The following is a 20,432-nucleotide window of genomic DNA, read 5'->3' as shown; positions in this document are numbered from 1 at the left end:
CTCAAATGGCCTCCACAGTCACCAGATCTCAATGAAATAGAGCACCTTTGGGATATGGTGGAACGGGAGATTTGCATCATGAATGTGCAGCTGACAAATCTGCAGCCACTGCGTGATGCTGTCATGTCAATATGGACCAAAATCTCTGGGGAATATTTCTAGTACCTTTTTTGAATATAAAGGATTAAGACAATTCTAAAGGCAAAAGGGGGTCCAACAGGATACTAGTAAGGTGTACCTAATAAAGTGGCCGGTGAGTATAGATACAGTAGATAGACAGAGGAAAAACTGAAAAAAAGCAAGCTATAGTCTTTTATAAATAGACCATATTTAACGGATATCTTCCTGGTTTATCAGCAGTGCCAAAGTACTTTTATGTTTGGAGTATTTAATGACATTTGGCACAGTTGTTGTCATTTTCTCTGCCCGCATTTTTATCACATCATTTAGTTGATTTACACACACAAGCAGGCAAACTCCCCTTTGATATCTGGGGCCTTTTTACATTGAAGTTTTTTTTTTTTTTTTTGATTAGACTGTACTTAAACGATGGAGCACATTGTGTTGCATGATTTTATGATTAAGCCAAAGCACATCCATCTGTTTTTCCGGATTAGCTCTTAAACTCAGCCATTAGACCTACTCATAGACGGGTCTCTGCTGCCCATACCAGCCAATTAGACCTCAGCACCACGCGTAGTGTGCCGCACAGGCCCACGCTCATTTGTCAAGCTGGCCGCCGGTGAGGAGGCCTTTTTAAGCACCGCACTCTCGTGTAGCCCCAAAGTAATTTTTAATAGGCCCTTAATGAAAGTCTGCTTCTGAGAGCTTTGTGGTTTTAAGCCGCAAATTCCTTCAAATTAGAGCCGCTTATACTTTGGAGAGATCGAACGTTTGGAAAGTCTTTACCTAAACAACTTCTTACCACATGAGAGCTGAAATTATCTTTATGTAGGAAAGCTCACACTATGCTGGCAGAGTCAGACGTATGACCACACCAGGCCCAGTTGTGACAACCAGCAAAAAAAAAACAAAAAAAAATCTCTGATGTCAACAAAGCAACCAGTCAATGGTTGGGTTTGTGCCTGAAGCTCCCAAACTGATTAATGTAAATAAGACAAAAGATTTCCTTTGGGTCATGCTACATTAAGGGTACTTGACCTGTTTTATTGTGCAACATTGCCTTCGCGCTATACTTTTTGTAGTAGATTGTTTGGCAGTTGGAGTGAAGTCGACTCAGGACTAAAGTGAGTGAATGGACCCCCACCCCCAGCGTTTTGATTTGTGATTAACAGATGTGCATTCTTTTGGAGCGGTGTTGATTTATGGCCAGTCAAAATCAGCACGTTTAGACCGAGACCAGACCAGAGTCATTTACATCCTCATTATAGTCCCTTTTAGCCTCACACACACACCACCACCATAGAATAAAAACACATCCACTGAATTCCTCAAGCGATGGAGGGAATTTTGAGAGGGGAAAAAAGGCGAAACATTAAATCTGAGGGTGGCTGAGAATGTGGCCAAATCAAATCTTTCACTGCTACTTCAGTAATGTGGCAAAACACTGCTCTTTCTTTGCACTGACACCGCCTGACATGAGATTGGTCACATCTCCTCTCACCATCCAGTAGTTTGTTTGTGTGAGCGGAGATCTGAGAAAGAGTCTCGCTCTCATCCTGTTAGGTCTAGAACATCGAGCTCCTCTATTGAGCTCATGCTGTACCAGAGTCCAGGGAAGACGCTCAGGGTCCAAGTCAGCGCCCTTATCGTGCTCCTGCATTGTTCTCCCAGGTTTTTTTAGTCATGACTTCATTAATGAGAGGAAGTCGGAGATGTCCCTCAGCACTGGTTTGTGTGTGCGTGTATGTATTCGTGTAAGAGTCGTCCTCGAACCCGTCTCAGATTGCAGGATATGATCCAGTCATAGGAAATGATGTGTCTGGAGACCTAGAGCAAAACAGCCCACTTTGAAAATAGCTGGAATCAGCCAGGATAGGAAATGAGTTTTAGTCTATTGTATAAGCAGCGCATTGTTCCATGTGCACAACATAATAAATTAAACTATATTATATTGTATTATATTATATTATATTATATTATATTATATTATATTATATTATATTATATTATATTATATTATATTATATTATATTATATTATAATTTATTATATTATATTATATTATATTAATTTATATTTATTATATCATATTATATTATAATATATTATATTATATTATATTATATTATATTATATTATATTATATTATATTATATTATATTATATTATATTATATTATATATGTTATGTTATGCTATGTTAGATTTAAAAGTTATAGAACAAATGGCTCATTTAAATACCACTTGTTAGCACAACCTGTTTCTTCAGTGTTGTAAATTATAATTATAAAAAAGTTTCATATAAATTTCATCAACATAATCCCCCAAAAAATGTTTGGATCTAGGGAGTCATTTGTTCATGAATCAGAATCCATTCAACACTGTTGATATTTATGCCTAAAGATGATGCAATCTGCAAGTGGTGCAGGAAACACTTGTTGTCCATGTCTTCCATCACAGACCTTCACTGTTCACCTGTTGCATTAATTCCTGCTGCTTGTAGTGTCTCAGCAGACTTTAAAAGCTCCTCTGTCTCCATACACAGGTACAACTCAGTGGACTCGTGCAACAGGACAGGCACCTTCCTCCCCAAGCTACGAGAACTCCCTCCACTCTCTGGTAAGAGCATCTCCTCGTCCTTATCCTCCTCCCCTCCCCCCAACATTGAGCACTTTTTAATGGACACTGTGTCAGTAGATGACTTGCTCCTGGAGGGCAGGGGTAGCTTTACATGGACATTCCTGGCTGACAAATGTCAGTAACGGGACAGGGAGGGGGCTGTGGGGACCGAACAATACCCGTCCCTTGGGGTGTGTCTCCTGCCATCTGTCCTCTCTCGTCCGGGGCGGATGGAGATTGGCTGGTCTGTATGAAGGTGGGGTGGTTAGGGATCAGTTTGGGTGTGTGAAGGGGGTGGGGAGCCGACAGCTGCTGCGTTCAACCACTGCCACTAGATTCCTGGGCTGACTGAGCCACAACAGTAGATCAACTTACACACACACACACACACACACACACACACTTTCCTTTCCACGTAATGCATTCACACTGTGGGGTGTGTAGATAAATATTTACTCTCATACTCGTATGCCAGCTGCAAGTGCATTTTTATGGACCGTGCATGAGCGGCAGTCCTTCAGGAAACGGGAAATGAGCTGCGATTGCCAGAGAGAACCATGGTTCATCATAATTAGTTGCTTGAACAAGTACTAAGATGTCGGCACTTGGCACTGTGCTTCCAAACTCTCTGCTTGCTGCCGTCTCTGTCTCGTCTCTCACTGTATATGTGTCTCCTCTTCCTGTCTGACTGTAGAAAAACCGTGTGCACCAGCAGCTTCATGAGCATCTGCAGGATGCCATGTCCTTCTTAAAGGATGTCTGCGAGGTATTCCCGCTCTTCAGACAGTCACGTTCTTGTCAATGTCTTCCTTTAAGCCATCAGCTTTCTTTTGAGCCGGCCATGCCTTTTGTCTGTTTTTGCTTCAGTTACGTTGCCATTTCATCTTTTATTGATCTTTTGATTATGTTAATATGTGGCAGTCATCATGTTGCTGTCGGATAGTGGAAAACTGTTATTGATTTTTTTTGTTTGTTTATTCTAACAGATGTTGTTTACATGGCTTTGCCTTTCATTTTCTTCTTTTTTCTTTCAAAATTCCTTTGCTTTATAAAGTTTGCCATTTTGCAGTTCTTTGTCATTAAAGTTTGCTGATTTGTGACCCTGGACCACAAAAGCATTAGCAAGTCCTATGTTGCAGTGGTTTATTTTTGACAATAGAAACATACAAAGTATGAGTTAAAATTATGTTATTTTACTATGGTTTTGAAAAAGTATATATTTTATGCCACTATTTATTAGAATATAAAATGGTGTTCCGTGAAGATATTTAGTCTTTATAGTTTTAATTTACTTAGATTAGTTACTATGAACTGTGTTTAGACATGATTATAAACATGATTTTCTCAGTAACCAAAATCAAAGAAAACGTACACAGGGGTAACTTAAATAATATGTCTGTGCTCTTTTGGTAAGGGATTCATCAAAATAAACAGCAAAAATCCGTCCAAGGCACTTTATAATTTTGGCAAACAGTTGATCAGGGCAACAGTGATCATGTGCGTCTAGAGTTTCTTTTAAACAATATGATCTCATGACTCATTAGAATATGTAAACAATATTAAAATATTATATTGAACACAAGGTCAACTCAACAATCATGATTATTTCAGCATTGAGAAAGAAAAAATGTTAATGATTTTTTTCCAAACCTGATTCCAGATATTGAAATATCTGTACATATCTCAGCCAAATATTGTCCTATTTTAACAAACTATACCTCAATAGAAATCTTATTTATTCTAATTTCAATTGTAATTGACACTTATGACTAGGGCCAGACAGAATCTGCGGCCATTGTTTGCTATATCTATGGAGAATTTTGTAAAAGTTATGCATATATATTTTGGGAGTATCATTACTAAAATGTTAAGATATGAAATAAAAACAATAGCTTTTTAAGCTTTTATTTAATGTTTACAATGCAAATCCATCTAGATCCACTTGTTTGCTAAACAGAGCAAGTCTATCATATTATACATCTACTAAAGACTGAAAACATTACTTTACAAATTGTATTGTAAATAAATCATATGACAACTTTTTATATTAGTCAGTAATATTACTGAAATTACTTTAAAAACTGAATAAATATAAATTTACACACATTTACACGAGTAAATAAATAGACTCGATGAGCTAAAAATCTGCGTATTTCTGCATGCGCAGATTTCATGTGGGCCTACTTATGACTTGTTTTGTTGTCCAGGGTCACATTTTGTTTTAGCTGAACCTTGTTTAAGTATTAACAAAATACTTTGTTTTCTCTTTATCTCCCTCTGCTTCCCCTTGTTCACTTGCTCCAGTCTCGGATGGAGGACCGACTTGACAGGCTGGACGATGCGATCCACGTCCTGAGGAATCACGCTGTGGGCTCCACTGCTGCTCTTTCTAATGACATTCACAGCCTGTTGGGACAAGCGCACAATGGGCCAATCTCAGCCATCGGCAGCAGTTTCCCTTCTTCTGGATTGGTCACCAACCGAACAGCACAAATGGTAAAGAATACTACACCATCATAAAGGAAACTATAGCTTATGTGTTTCAGATTCTCCTGAACGTTTAAATTTTTTCAAGGTCAAGATTTAGAACAGTTATTACATACGCGAGGGAGTGAAGCGCATGTGTTTTTTCATTGCGACCCTCTAAATAGGCTAATAAACAGAGTTAAGCCACCTGTTTAAAATGAAGGCCTGGCCATGTGCTGAAACTGAACTATTTTCCACTGAGAGCAGTTTAACTTAAACCCACATACTTTCCGTAAGCGTAATGGCTGGACCGAAGCTGATTCTTCCTCCTCGAGCTGCGTTCCTCAGGCTGAATGGGAAAAGCAGTCACAGTCAAATCTAGTAGATCAGTGCCGGTCTGGAAGACATTTCCGCAGTGTAGCTTGCTAGGGCTGTGGGGATCTGCGTGATGTGAGACCCGCTGAAACTAAAGCGCTCTGTATCTCCCACGCCGTCCCATGACATTCATTCCCTTCTGCAGAGAGATTTGCACGCAGCTGTAATGGACGGAACAAGCGAGGGAGGCGTTTCCCAATGGTTCCTCAATAATAGAAAATATTCATGACCTTTTTTCTATTCAAAACAACATTTGGATTTTCTTTCAACGTTTTGAGGCTGAACTGATACTGACCACTTTGTTTTGTAAAGAAACACTCAAAAATCATTTCTTGAATGACCACTACAATGAACGTTTGGCCTTGAACGGCTGACCACAAAGATCTGAGATGTGGTGATGAACAACCCGCTGTTCTCATTTAATTTTTCAAACGGGCTGTAAATGTCTGGAATGCTGCATCACATGCTAGCGCAGCTTTTATTGAACTGTTTATTGACAGCTCAAGTCAAACAAACTTTGACACACTCAACATGTACAATTAGAAAAATCATTTTGTATAAATAAATCTTTTTATAATTTCCTCCTCCACATAAGCCTTTTGATTCGTGCCAACAATTGTTCAAAGCACCAATCTTAAAGAAATATATTTATAAATCTAAATAAAAAACAAACATGAACACCATTCCCTGAACAGCATAGCATAAAAAGCTCTATTTTTTCATGTACATTTTAGTAAAAGCATTTTGTCCTATCCAGCTGTGGCCATGGTAAGTGTCAATATATAATGTCAGTGTATGCTTAATTTCTGCAGAAATGTGAAATAGAATTTCTCCAAAATAACTGTATTGCAGCTGCACTTAACCATATATTAAACCGTTTATCATTGAGAGGCTTGTTTATATAGAGCATTCACACACTATAAAACCCAACAGGCAACTTGATCAAATGAAATAAGTGTAGTTAACTCAAAGTTGACTGAAAGTTAATTCTACTCATTTGAAAAAAGTTTTAAACTCAGTTGTGAAGGTAATTAAATACCTCATGACTTCAACTTAAATGAAGTAAGTTCACAGTACTCATATTGATTAGTTTTTAACTCAAATTGTTTGAAGTAATCAGTTTCCTCAAATGGTTTGAGTTGCCTTAACTTGTTGGGTTTTACTGTATTCAGTTGGTTTGAGTTCTCTTCGTTTATTGGGTTTTACTGTGCTCAAATTGCTTCTTTTACTCATATGGATCAAGTTCACAGTGCTCATTTGGATTAGTTTTCGAACTTAAATGGATTGTTGCAATCAGTTTCCTCAAATGGTTTGAGTTGCCTTAACTTATTGAGTTTCACAGTGCAGTGGCAATTTGCCTTTAAATGTTTTTCAAAATGAAATATATTGTGTTTAAAGGGAAAAAAGTTTTTATTTTTTACCCAGACATTTAAAAAGAATATATTTTAGAGCAGTAATCTTAATACAGTGAAATCGTGATATTTTTATCCAAGGTTATCATACCATCAGAATCTTTTACCGGCCCATGCCTATTTGACTTTACATGAAAAGATTACAAACAAATATGTAAATATGTATATAACATAGCAAATAAAAAAGGCAAATTAAAAATAATAACAGAACCTAGATAGATGTGTCATTTAACATGGACATTTTCAAAGAAAATTAAATTGCAGAACTAAACATCCACATCAGAATGATCAGATCTCAACTGTTGTACCACTACTGTAATTTTCTTTTTTTTGTGTTAAATTTGTTTAAGAATATGTTTTAATACAAAAAAAGAAGCAAAACCGGAATATTGCATAAAACATTTGTGCATAAAGCACTATTTCAATAGGAGAATCGGAGAAGCAACTTCGTTTATAAAAAAGCAACTTTTTTATATAATAATTTACATTCATCTCAGAAGATGAAAACAAAATGCAATAAACGCAGTCTTTTATTGTCACGTTTTGGAATTAATTTAGTAAATATTAGGGCTGCACAATATATTGTTTGAGTATCGATATTGCAATGTGTGCTTCTGCAATAGTCACGTCAGTTATAGTTGATCAGAAATCACAGGACAAAACACAGGAGATTTGTGGAGACACTGCAGAATTGAAGCATAATAGAGTGAAATTTATCATCTGCATGTGGTTTTAATACCTGTGTCTATGTGAGTATTATAAGAGTTTAAAGCATTTTAGTTGCACATGAAGAAGTTTAAAAGATTGTTTAAATTTAATTGTTTATATGATCAAGACTATACAATGTTATTTTACATCTGATTATTGCATTTCTGCACCCAAATACTGTTAGACTCTCCCCAGAAAACCATAAAGTATGTCTTTGATTCACTGTAATATTTGATTTGTTGTGTTTATTTATCACTGTGCTTTGTTTTTTATTATCTATATGATCAATTATATTAAAATATATTTATTTTTCACTCCCTACAAAATCATCCCAATCAATCTAAAGCGATGACCTGGCAAACAGAGCTATTTAAGTCTGGCAAAATTGTATATATACACAGTATATATCACAGAGAAATAATATTGCAATGTCAAATTTTTCCAAAATCGTGCAGCCCTAGTAAAAACCTTTTCATCATAGTTTTTTCATATATTATCATATCAGATAAAAAGTTGATCCCACTCAGTTTTGCGCATTAAATTCATAATTCTAAATGTTATTTAGAGGTAAATGTGCAGCCTGTTTTACAGTTTTATATTCACACATGAACATATTAGCAGGTGTGGAACCATTAAAATGTAAATTCCCTCTTGGGTAGTTTAAACCTCTTTTTAGCTCTAAGCAAAGAATGAAAAAGAACTTCTCATGAAGTTTGTGGATGAGTAAAATAATGCAGACATTTTCAAGGCTGTGATTTACAACAGTAATTTGTAGCTGCGCTTTGCAACATATCAGCGAAAATGCTCAACTTTAGCTCGGCCGGTTCAGTCGTGATGAACAGAGATGTGTTTTATTCAGGATGGCAGCAGTGATGGAGCAGTGCAGTGGCTGTCACACTGCTGTCAGTGGCTCACACACACACACAAACAGAGCTCTGTGCTCCAGCCTCAGCCCAAACACACACTCAGACAAGGTCCTGATTCAGCACGCTCTTATTTTGGGTGCACTCTTTTCTCTTTCAGTCTCCCCACTTTTCTCCCCCACACTTGTCTTTCTGAACAACTCAGGAAATCTGATGCTTTAGTTGTGTGTGTGTGCATGTGTGCGTGTGTGTGTGTGTGTGTGTGTGTGTGTGTGTGTGTGTGTGTGTGTGTGTGTGTGTGTGTGTGTGTGTGTGTGTGTGTGTGTGTGTGTGTGTCTGAGCGCCTCAGCTGTATGCTAATCAAGCCCAGACTGGAAAATGGCCGCCTTCTTTGGTCAGCACCCCTCCTCTCCTCAACCTCTTCTTTTGCCACAGACAAAGAGTTGTTTGGACACCTGTTGAGAGCGGCGCTGAGATTAGAGTGGGGGGAAGGGGTTCAGGACGGGCGGCACGGAGGTTAACAGAGGCCAACAGTGACTTAGGAGTGCATTCCTGAACAACGAGGGGGAAAAGACCCTCTCCTCCTCCTCATTTCAGCTGCTTCTGCTTGACTCTCAGGCCTGTGGATGCTCTGATAGCAATGGTGGGTTAGCATGTGCTGTGGCAGGGCAGGAAGGAAGAGAGTTGGAAGTGGGGCAATGGCGGTTTCTGCTCCACTGCGGCGGGCGCTAATCGCATGGCAAGACGTTGATCAAATCCAGATGCGTTTGGAAGCCGCCAGTGACGAATGCTGGTCAAGCTGTCATTTGATGTTCAGCATGAAAGGCCAGATTGTTTGTTGTCGGATCCACATGGGAATAGGGCAGTTTAGTTTGACGGAAAGTTTGATTTGTAAGTTCTATGAATGCCAACAATTTAATGCTGTCTGATTAAAAATAGCACTTATTGATCTTTGCAGGCAAATTCATGTGAAGATTGCTGTAAAGGGTGAATCAGTGAGATTTTTCCCCCAAAAAATTCCAATATTCATGGTATAGTACATAGTATCATAAATAATCACGTTTAATAAAAGTAATTGTTTTTTTTATTTAAAATGGATGTCAACTCGACTATTTAATATTTCTCAAGTGCAAAATATACTACTGCAATCTCTTTAACAATAATGAAGTATTTTTATGCAAACAATTAGCCTATCAAAATGATTGCTGAATGCTTTGTTCTTTTAGGCCTTCATGACTAATAAAGCAATTTAATATCTAATGTTAATAAAGCAATTTAATATCTAATAGATGTAAATGTAGTAACATTATTACAACAGTAGCAAAGAGTGATTTGAAAACATCTAATGTAGAACAAGTCAAGAGTAAATCTGACTATTGTATACCATCAGAAAGCAACCGTTAACCACAGCCATATCATTCTGCAGCTCAAGACCCATTACTCCCGTTACTCACTGAAGCTAAGCAGGGCTGAGCCTGGTCAATACCTGGATGGGAGACCACATGGGAAAATTTAGGCTGCTGTTGGAATTGGGGTTAGAAAGGCCAGCAGGGGGAACTAAACCTAAGCTCTGTGTGAGTTCTAATGCCCCAGTATAGTGAAGGGGACACTATACTGTCAGTGGGCCGTCTTTCAGATGAGACGTTAAACCGAGGTTCTGACTCTCTGTGGTCATTAAAAATCACTTCTCGTATAGAGTAGGGGTGTAACCCCGGTGTCCTGGCCAAATTCCCACCATCAGCCCTTCCCCATCCACTGAATTGGATCTAACACTCCACCTACTGTATAGCTGGTGTGCGGTGAGCGCACTGGCGCTGTTGTCCTGTGTCTGCTGCCGCATGATTCAAGTGAATGCTGCTCACTGGTGGTGGTGTGGAGAGAACCCCCCACCCCTTCCTCATGATTTTGAAGTGCTTTGTGTGTATGGCCATACACAATAAATGCACTATATACTGTAAATACATAGTACTTTCTATTTACTTGCTTGCCATTGTTTTTCTACGTTTTGTTAAAAGTTAATGTCAATTATTTTATTCCCTGCTTTTGCTGTCCATTTAACATTAAACCACAAAACTAATAAGTGCCCTGATGATTAACTATTTGAAAATCTAGAATGTGAGGGTTAAAAAGAATTCAATTTATCTAAATGTATCTACATAAATTGCTTAGTAATGCATAAATAGGTTTTGATTAACTTATGGTAGGAAATTGACAAAATATCCTCATGGAACATGATTTTTAAAAATCTTTTTAAATTTGACTCCTAAATATTTTGATTATTGCCAAAAATATTGCCCATGCAACATAGGACTTGTTTTATGCTCCAGGATCATAATTTATATATTAAAAATAATAATAATTATATAGATATAAAGTAAATTAAAAGGGATTAATAGCTCAAACCAGACATGGTTTCAGATTTTAAGTGATTCGTATGTTTAGAAATGAAACTAAAGAGACAGTTGATGTTTATTTTTATTGGTGATTCCAAATATAAAATGTAACGGTAAGATTGTAAACAATTGTGGAGAATTTGATGTTTCCCCATTCAAACAGAATGCCCAAACATACTGCCCGGAGACATTTCAAAGATGGTGGCTAAGTGAAATGACTTGACTTAAAGCGTCTCATACTGGATTCCTGGAGGGCCACAGCTCTGCACAGTTTTGCCCCAATCCTATTCAAACACAGCTGATCCAACTAATTGAGGCATTCAAGACTACTAGAGACTATTAAGCAGGTGAGAGTTGGAGGTGGTTGAAGGTAAACTATACAGAGCTGTGGCCCTCCACAAATTGAGTGTAAGACCATTGCTTAAAGAGACTTTCTTCTAAATATCCTTTACATTACTGAATATCATTATAGTGCATATCTTCTGTAAATAATGATGGTCATTGTACTAGAAGCAAAATAATGAAGCTTTGTTTTTTTTCGGTTTGAAACCCCCATTTCGTCTTTGATGCTTTTTATGTGCTTTATACTATCCTGAATATCTACAGTATTATTAAATGACCTGACGTTTGCCGCTTCGAAAATCCAGCATATTCTGACATTTTCAAGCATCCAGTCCAGTGTTATGTTTCAACCAACCCGCCTCTCAAAGTATAGACACACACTTTCAAATTGAAAACAGCATAGGAGTGTTTTTTGGTGGAACAGAGTCAGACCGGGGGTCTGAAGTGCCTGGTGTCTCTCCGAGCACAAATTTGAGGCTGTGAAGGTCATTCTTTGTAGTGTGAACAGCACTCAGTTGTTCAGAGAGGAGGTCGCACTCTACAGTAGGAACACAGAGACTCTCTTGGCTTTGAAGTCCAAGATCTGTCTCTTCCACAATTTAATGTAAATCACTTTTGTTTCCTCGGCACTGATCAGATGGCTTGGTGATCAGAGGGACTCTTGATGTTTTGCTCTGTTCTCTGCCTCATGTGCTTATGGCTATCTGTTGTGACAGGGCTCTGTTCACCGTGAAGAGAGCGGCAGCCTGAACAACAACAACCACAGCGCCCTGCAGGCCAGCGCTGCGCCCACCTCCAGCTCTGAGCTCAACCACCAGGCAGACGCCTTCAGAGGTTACACACTTTATTTTCATTTATTGACTTGTTTTTTTATTGGTCTCTTAGAGCAGTGTTTCTCAACCACGTTCCTGGAGTACCACCAGCTCTGCACATTTTCAGATTTGATTCAGATCATCAGCTCATTAGCAGAGACTGAAAGACTGGTAATAGGTGTGACAGACAAAGGAGAAATCCAAAACATGCCTCCACGAACATGGTTGAGAAACACTTAGAGAATGTTATGATGATCAGTGTTGGGTGAAAATTAGTTTGAAAGTAACTAGTTACTGTCATTATACATACACTTAATACACAAATACACTTTATTAAACATGTACACATAGACATCACCTATATACCATATAACTGCAGGTTCACTTAATGTGTATATATATATATATATATATATATATATATATATATATATATATGAAGAGTTCAGATGCAAAAACCTTTATTTTTTCCTATCAGGCTCCTCTAATGAGGTGGAGAAGTTTCATTTTATATGTAATGATAAGGTTATTAGTAAAACCTATTCAATGCACACATTGTGAAATCTATGCTGAAATGATATATTGTGCAGGCCTATTAGTAATGAATGACCTTTTTTTTTTTAATAATTTACCCAACACTGGTTCTGATTCATACAGAGTTTTATGATTTGTAGTGTTTATTGAGTCTGACTTCTTGTGTTTCTTGTGTTTCAGCAATTGCAGGTGTATTGGCCAGTCAGGTTGCTTCTCCTCTGGGGTTGAAAGTGGAGAATCAAGATAAAGATGATATGCATGACAGTCATGCCTCTGATGACCTGAAATCAGACGATGAGAGCGATAAAAGGGATATGAAGCAGAATCGAGGAAGCTCTAGACCAAGGCAAGGAAGCGCTAACTATGAAAATGCAATTCAGTACAATAACAATGACCTTAGAGACTTAAATTTAACAGTGATTTTATATTAGTGATAGAGGTGTAACGGTACACAGAAATGATGATTCCGTACCACTGTTTTAAATGACAAAAAACAACTCGGCTAACTCAGTTTTGAGCTGTTTCTTGCGATTGGTTAGAATATTAATGACTACAACAGAGCACAAACTATAAAATTGACTTGCTGTATATTTGTAGATATAATAGTTATGCAAACATGAGCATTGTGCAAAATCTAATTAGAAAGGACTTTTTCCTTCTATAATTTGTGGTTTTCATGACTGATTTATAAATTAAATAATTGATGATGTAGAAGATAAATAATTAAGACATGACTAACAGGTTAATTTAAAGTAAATTAGTTTATATTCTAATATGGTGTCAAATATTAGAAAAATCCAGTCTGCAAATGTAATTCTTGAGGACTGAATCAGCCTTTCATATTGAGCAATAGCCAAATATACATTGTACGAGACAAAATGCCTGATTTTTCTTTTATGTCAAAACAAATCATCACAATATTAAATAAAGATCATGCTTTGTGAATATGATTTGTTAAATTATTGCTGTATACATATATATATATATATATATATATATATATATATATATATATATATATATATATATATATATATATATATATATATATATATATATATATATATATATATATATATATATATATATATAAGCTACATTTTTGGTTAGTAATATGCCTTGCAAAGCACTTTATTTGGACAAAATTTTATTCAATTTGTCAATTTTTTTAAACCTTAAGATTCCAGATTTTCAAATAGTTTTACCGCTGCCAAATATTGTCCTTTCCTCCCAAAGATACATGAATGGAAAGCTTATTTATTCAGCTTTTGCATGATATATACATTTATAACCAAATAAAAACCATCGTCTGATTTTCGAATAGTTTATATCTGCCAAATATTGTCCTTTCCTACCAAAGATGCATCAATGGAATCTCATACATATGGAAATGAATCTCGATGATGATAAAAAAACACTTATTGATTGGCTTAGTGGTCCATGTTCACAAATGCATTTACCATTGTTCCTTCTGTTTTCTATTTTACAAATGAACTCCTTGTTTTAAAATGAAATTTGACACCAAGCTTGTTTGGATCTCATCTGACAGTTGTGAACTGTCCTGCAGCAGTATCAATGAAGATGAGGATCTGAACCCTGAACAGAAAGCGGAGCGTGAGCGAGAGAGAAGGATGGCCAACAACGCCCGCGAGAGGCTACGAGTGCGGGACATCAACGAGGCCTTCAAAGAGCTGGGCCGCATGTGTCAGCTGCACTTAAAGAGCGAGAAACCCCAGACCAAACTGCTCATTCTCCATCAGGCCGTCGCCGTCATTCTCAGCCTCGAACAGCAAGTCAGAGGTTAGATGCTATCCTGAACAATCCCTGTCAGTCAGTTCAATTATACATTCATGAATCTGGCACTGCTGGCTATGATTCTCAACAGACATGATTGCTGAAGTATTATCAGGGTGATGGATTATTAGGTCAACGGTGATGGGTACATTTACTTTTAAAAGTAATATTTTATAATAATAATATCTTACACATCACTTTCCTTAAAAGTAACATGTTTAGTAACTTGCGATTCATCCCGCTCCATTTTAAACCGGCTATATTCATTTGTTATTTTAAGTGTATATGGATAAGTCATTATTTATGTTGATGTTGCTGAAATGTATTTTGTTTAAAGAATTGTTTCAAGTGTATGATATTCTGATCCAAATAAATCATATCAAACTTTTAAAAAAGTGACTGAATATTGTAATATATTAATTTTAAAAGCAACGTTACCCAACACTGCAGCTCAATATCAGTAAAATTCCACTGTGATATTCCTAAATGCTGTTATTCACCTCAGCAGATCTCAGAACAGCTGGTTTAAATTACAGTGACAGCTTACTTTTTTCAGTGTTGTGTTATGAGCTCAACACTAATGGTAATATTCTTGTGTTCAGAGAGGAACCTGAACCCCAAAGCAGCCTGCCTTAAGAGGAGGGAGGAGGAGAAGGTGTCAGGGGTTTCAGGTGACCCCCAGCAAGCCCACCCCGCTGTGCACCCGGGCCTCACAGACACATCCAACCCTATGGGCCATCTGTGAACAGCCAGGTAAGCATGATCAGCTCCAGAAATCTACATGGGCAGGTGGATAAAACATAGCAGTTGGTGCTGAGTCACAAACACTGTTCCACAACCTAGTGAGCTTTATCTTTGCCATTCTTTTGGAACTATAATTATTGGAACTTTAGAAAATCCAATTCAATTCTATTTGTAGGAATTCATATTTTAAGTTACATCCATCCAATTTCTTTTCATTTTTTTCTGTTAAACACAAAAGTAGCCATTAATATCAATGATAGAAAAGTCTGCTGGTTGTAACATTCATCAAAAATGTATTCCTTAAGGGGCCGTTTACATATTGCATCTTTTGAACGCTCAAGTGCGTTATTTCAAATTGAGACATGCAGCAAGTGCATGTAAATAGAGAGATTCATCTACTTTTACAGGGTGTCCGCAGGGTCTTAAAATGTCTTAAATTTTAAAAACAAACTTTTAGGCCTTTAATCTTAAATTGACTGAAAAATTGTCTTGTAGGTGTTAAATCATTTTAAATTAATTTTCCTTTGTTTATGTGAAGCTACCCAATTGATCCAACACATATCCAATCATCAAAAATGCATCTCAATAAAACCTTTATCAAAACTAGTATTATAACCGTCTGTTGTGCATACATACATTTTTTTATGAAGTTATGTTGAAATAAACATATGTACACAACAAGGGTCTGCTTGTTTTTATACATGATTTGCAATATGAGGCTGAAGTGTGTGGCTTATTAGTTTTTTGATGGGGCAAGTAAAGGTTTTTTTTTGTGTTGGGTGATTTTAAAAATCCTTAGTGTTTAGCCATAGATAAGTCTAAAATTTCACTCTTTATGGTCGCAGAAAGGTTCTAAGCAAAGTCTTAAATTTGACTTGGTGAAACCTGCAGAAACCCTGTTTTACAAGTGCAGTGTGTTGAAGACATCTCAACTTTTCGGAATACTCTGAGGGTCATGTGACATTAACCAATCAATCAGCTTTACACTTTGTATAGATTGTAGAGACATTTAACATAGTACATTTCAGTAATAATAGTAGACTAATTGCCACAGACAAGCACAGAGCACTTTTTCATTTTCTTTACAAATAAAACTTGTATCAGAGCTACAGCAAGGGTTTGTCTTTGGTGGTTCCTCAGAGCATGCAGATGACGGTTGCTTAGCTATTTTAAAAGAAATCTAAAAGATTTCTGCCTCTTTGTTGCAAGTCCTTTTTATTCAGACGCTTCAGAAATGTCATGATGACACTAAAAATAGTCAAATATGGTAAACAGGCGTTTCAGACTTTAGTTTACCACCATATTTGATGTTCTTTATGTATGCATGTTTGTCAGTGTGTATATGTGAACAAATCCTTAAATAGTTTATAATACACTGTAAAACCCAACAGTCAACTTGATCAAATGAAATGAGTGTAGTTAACTCAAAACTGATTGAAAGTTAATTCTACCCATTTAAAAAAGAGTTTTGAACTCAGTTTTGAAGGTAATTAAGTACCTCATTCACAGTGCTCATATTGATCAGTTTTTTTTAACTCAAATGGTTTGTAGCAATCGGTTTCCTCAAACGGTTTGAGTTGCCTTAACTTATTGGGCTTTACAGTACTCAGTTTGGTTTGAATTCTCTTCATTTATCAGGTTTTACTGTCCTCAAAGTGCTTTGTTTACTCAAATAGATTAAGTTCACAGTACTCATTATTAGGATTATTTTTTTTAAACTTAACTGGTTTGTTGCAATCGGTTTTCTCAACTGGTCTAAATTACCCTTACTTATTGGGATTTACAGTGTATGAAATGAATCTGTCTTGGATTAAAACGCATAAAAGTTTTGTTGGAAAGGATTGAAATCTCTCTTAAGTAAGTTAATGATTTGGGACAATATGAAGGTGAAGAACTGTTTCTTCAGTCTATGTTTTGGAAGACAGTGACTGATTTAAACTTTCTAAACTCATTTTAGGATTTGCACTCACAATCTCGCCCCATACAGTTGTGAATAGGATTTGAGTGTCAATGCAGTGGGTCCTGAGCAGTGTCCTTATCTTTCCCTCACTTTCAGATCAAATGGATCCCGATGGCGTGTGTTAGACAGAGTCGGTGACCTTGCTTTCCACGGGCGGACAGGACTCACAGTTTGTGACACAAATTTGAAAAGACAGACCACTCGAAGCAAAATTCCACCGTTAAGCAATCCTGAGATAGAAGAAAACTGGCAAGTGCCCAGCTCCCTGTGAAGACATCCCATATCGATAAGCAACCTTCTGCCCACCAGAGAAAATAGAAAAGAGAGAAGTATCCAGCATAAAAGCCCCTCAGCACATATCGCTGTCTGCAAGCCGTGTGCCGCAGCTGTACAATCAGAGACTGTCTCCACCCCTCCACCCTCTACGTGGAACTTGCCTTGTGCCTAAACTGAATTGACGAATGCATTGTAACAGCAATTGTTTTCTTTCATTTCTTTTTCCTTATTTATTATGTTACTAAGCTGTAAGTCTATGTTTAAAGGGAAAGTTCTGACATTGCTATGAGAATCTGGTGGCGTTTCAGTAGATCTGCAGTTTGTCCGTCACATCAGAGTCTGTGGAAGGGCCTCTCCGCTCAATCATCCGCTCCATGAGATTAATATATATATATATATATATTCATATCAAAATCTGATAGTGTTTGAGTGATAAAAGACTCAATGATCCCTCTGTCTAAACAAAGAAAAAAGAAAGAAATAATATATTATTTATATTTATCTACATTCATTCCACACAAAAACAGCACGAGAAACCAAAACTACCTAATTCTTCAAGAGGTTTGTTGATAGTGTAGCTCAGAGCCCTCCTCACACACACAAAATGACGGTGAAACGGCAAACTCTGGCTTTACTGAAAGGTCAAAGGTCCAACACAAGCTGACATGTTTATACTCATTAGTGAGCAGTACAGATACGGAACGCAGAACGTTACCGAACCCCAGCATTCCCTGCATATTTTCTTAGTGTCTTAAATGGGAAAGGGGACGCAGTCTCGTCCTTTTGATTCCTTTGCCATATAGTGTTAAAGGTAAAGAGAGCGACGTATTTCCGAAACAGTTTATTTGTATTCAGATGATCTGGTGGAACAGCCGTGGTTATGCCGAGGGCATCTGTACTGAGGAATCTCTGTTGAATACCGTGAAACATGGCACAAAAGAGAGAGTTAGATTTAAAACGAAGACCATTCATTCACCTGGCCTGAATTGAAGTTTTGTTTTTGTCTTCTTTTGTTTTATTTTCTAAAACAATTAACTTTTTTTTTAAGAAAAGAGAGAAAAAAAAGCGTACTCAAAGTAACCATATGTTATATGTTTATTTGTAATTGTATACAAAGCATCTCTAGGCTTCATAGTAAAGCGTATATTTGTGGTGTGAAAATAGAAGGATGTTCTAAGTTACTTAGAATGGCTTTGTCTTTCCCCTCACGCACGCATCCAAGTACTTGATACTTGATCAGCAGAATGTGAGCGCAATGTCTGTTTGGAAAAAAAAAGAGAAGCTCTATGAATTCACTCGCACAGTGGAAATGATGAACAAAGCCAGTTTGGATCAGGATTTGATGTTTGTAAATCTGAAAGGAGCAGCAGTCACCACTTTTCTTTTTAATGTGTTTTTCTTTAAGACCAAAAAGATTTGTTTTGTGTCTTTTTCTACCCTGTCTGTTGTCTTCCACACGTTCACTGAAACAAGACTGCCACATATTCTGGTATCAACCACTCAAGTCAAAAGAACAAAAACTTCGGTAAGGATGATCTTTTTAAAAGAGTATCAGCATTATTTTCCTTTCTTTTTCGCTTTGTGGAGAGTTCCCTTCCTTAAGAAAATGATCGTGAAATCCACTAGTCTTTGTGGCCTTGTTATACATTTCAGTATTCAAGAGCTTGTATTTTTGCCGGCTGAAAATGAGGATATGAGTCATCTCTTTGTCTGTTGTTTTGTTTTTATTCCTTTCCTTTTTTTCTGTGTTCTGTTCTTCCTCTGTTGCATATGTTAGATTTTGCTGTATGCCCTGATGCTTTCCCTCATTACAAGAAAAAAAAATCTATGAAAAGGATAAAAAAAAAACATTTGGCTTATTTTTCACTATAGTTAGTCTTTTATACAATAATATTGTAAGAACATTTCTTGAATTCTAAATATTACTCTTTCTAGATTTTTGAAATCAAAAGTTTTGAGTAAAAAAGTTTCTTACTTTATTTTACTATATTAGATAGTAAAACGAAATGTACGGTTATTTACCATAACCTGTCCATTATTATAAAAAAAAGATTATGGATAGCATCTTAAAGAACAGAAGTAGGATTGTAGCTGGCAGTCTAGTATGTATGGGGTATTGTACGAGCTCGATGTTCCAGAGGATGTGCTCTCCATCTCTGTCTCCAGTCTGCATTGTTGGTTGATGAACGATTTGTACCCATGTCGAAATTCAAGGTATTGTCAATGCACATCAGAAAACCAGCAGTAAGAAGTCGAATTCTTTTTTCCTTTTTTTCTGTCTCTGTAACAGAAACACGATATGTATATAACATTTATGTAGCAATAAATGTGCCATCTTTTTTAACTCAAGTGTACGTGCCTTTATTTCCCTCCTTTAGCATTTGGTTTTATCCAGTTAATCTGGACTTTTCTGAACTGAATTATTGAGTCAAAGTTTGATGGAAAAGACATTTTTAAAAAGTTACATTTATAACAGTCATAGCGCCACCTACTGGTCTGTGTCATTACAGATTTGCAAGTTTGGAAATGTTCAGGCCAATGACATGACCACAGTGAAATGGTCTATAGCTGAAAGAGCTTGATTCGCTGGTTCAGGTGTGTTTAATCGGGGTTGTAAATGAACTCTATGCAGGACACCGGCACTCCAAGACTTAGGACACCCCTGCACTAATATGATTGAGTGAAGTTCTGAATATTTGTTTGGAAATGATGGCCAAGTGTGCTCAAAGCCCTGTTTTCAAATGTTACAAGTCCAACACTTTTCACTTTTTGATAATCATTGACATACTGCTACAATTGAAACCATGTGTGTAGTTAACAGGTGTTTTGACTGACAGCAGCACTTTAAGACAAGGCAAAGCTGCTCAGAATGAGGAGTTCTGTCATGCAGTTTGCGTACAGCAGTGTCATGTGTGACAAAATGTGTAAGGTGCCATCGTTTACACACTTGAAAAATTCCTTTCTTATTTCTCACATTTCTTTCATATTTCTCACAAACTTCAAGGGTGTGTC

The 20,432-nt window shown here is 36.9% G+C and overlaps 1 protein-coding gene across 20 annotated transcripts in view; it reads left to right on the top strand.

Annotated features, from left to right (window-relative positions):
* Positions 1–19,764, top strand: part of tcf12 (transcription factor 12) — a 192,666-nt gene extending 172,902 nt beyond the window's left edge. For 5 of the 20 annotated variants that reach the window (XM_087259087.1, XM_087259085.1, XM_087259098.1 and 2 more), the window contains 8 exons: positions 2,668–2,741; positions 3,436–3,507; positions 5,046–5,237; positions 12,017–12,134; positions 12,827–12,992; positions 14,214–14,446; positions 15,043–15,193; positions 17,241–19,764. In XM_087259087.1, the coding sequence (XP_087115213.1) occupies positions 2,668–2,741; positions 3,436–3,507; positions 5,046–5,237; positions 12,017–12,134; positions 12,827–12,992; positions 14,214–14,446; positions 15,043–15,185 (998 nt within the window). In that variant the 3' untranslated portion in view covers positions 15,186–15,193; positions 17,241–19,764. 20 annotated transcript variants of the gene reach the window in all.
* The last annotated feature ends 668 nt before the right edge of the window (positions 19,765–20,432 follow it).

The sequence above is a fragment of the Danio rerio genome, chromosome 7 (genome assembly GCF_052040795.2).
Source record: "Danio rerio strain M-AB ecotype USA chromosome 7, GRCz13ab, whole genome shotgun sequence".
Classification (NCBI taxonomy): Eukaryota; Metazoa; Chordata; class Actinopteri; order Cypriniformes; family Danionidae; genus Danio; species Danio rerio.
Note: the sequence above shows the minus strand (reverse complement) of the source record. Positions and strands in the feature narration are given on the sequence as shown.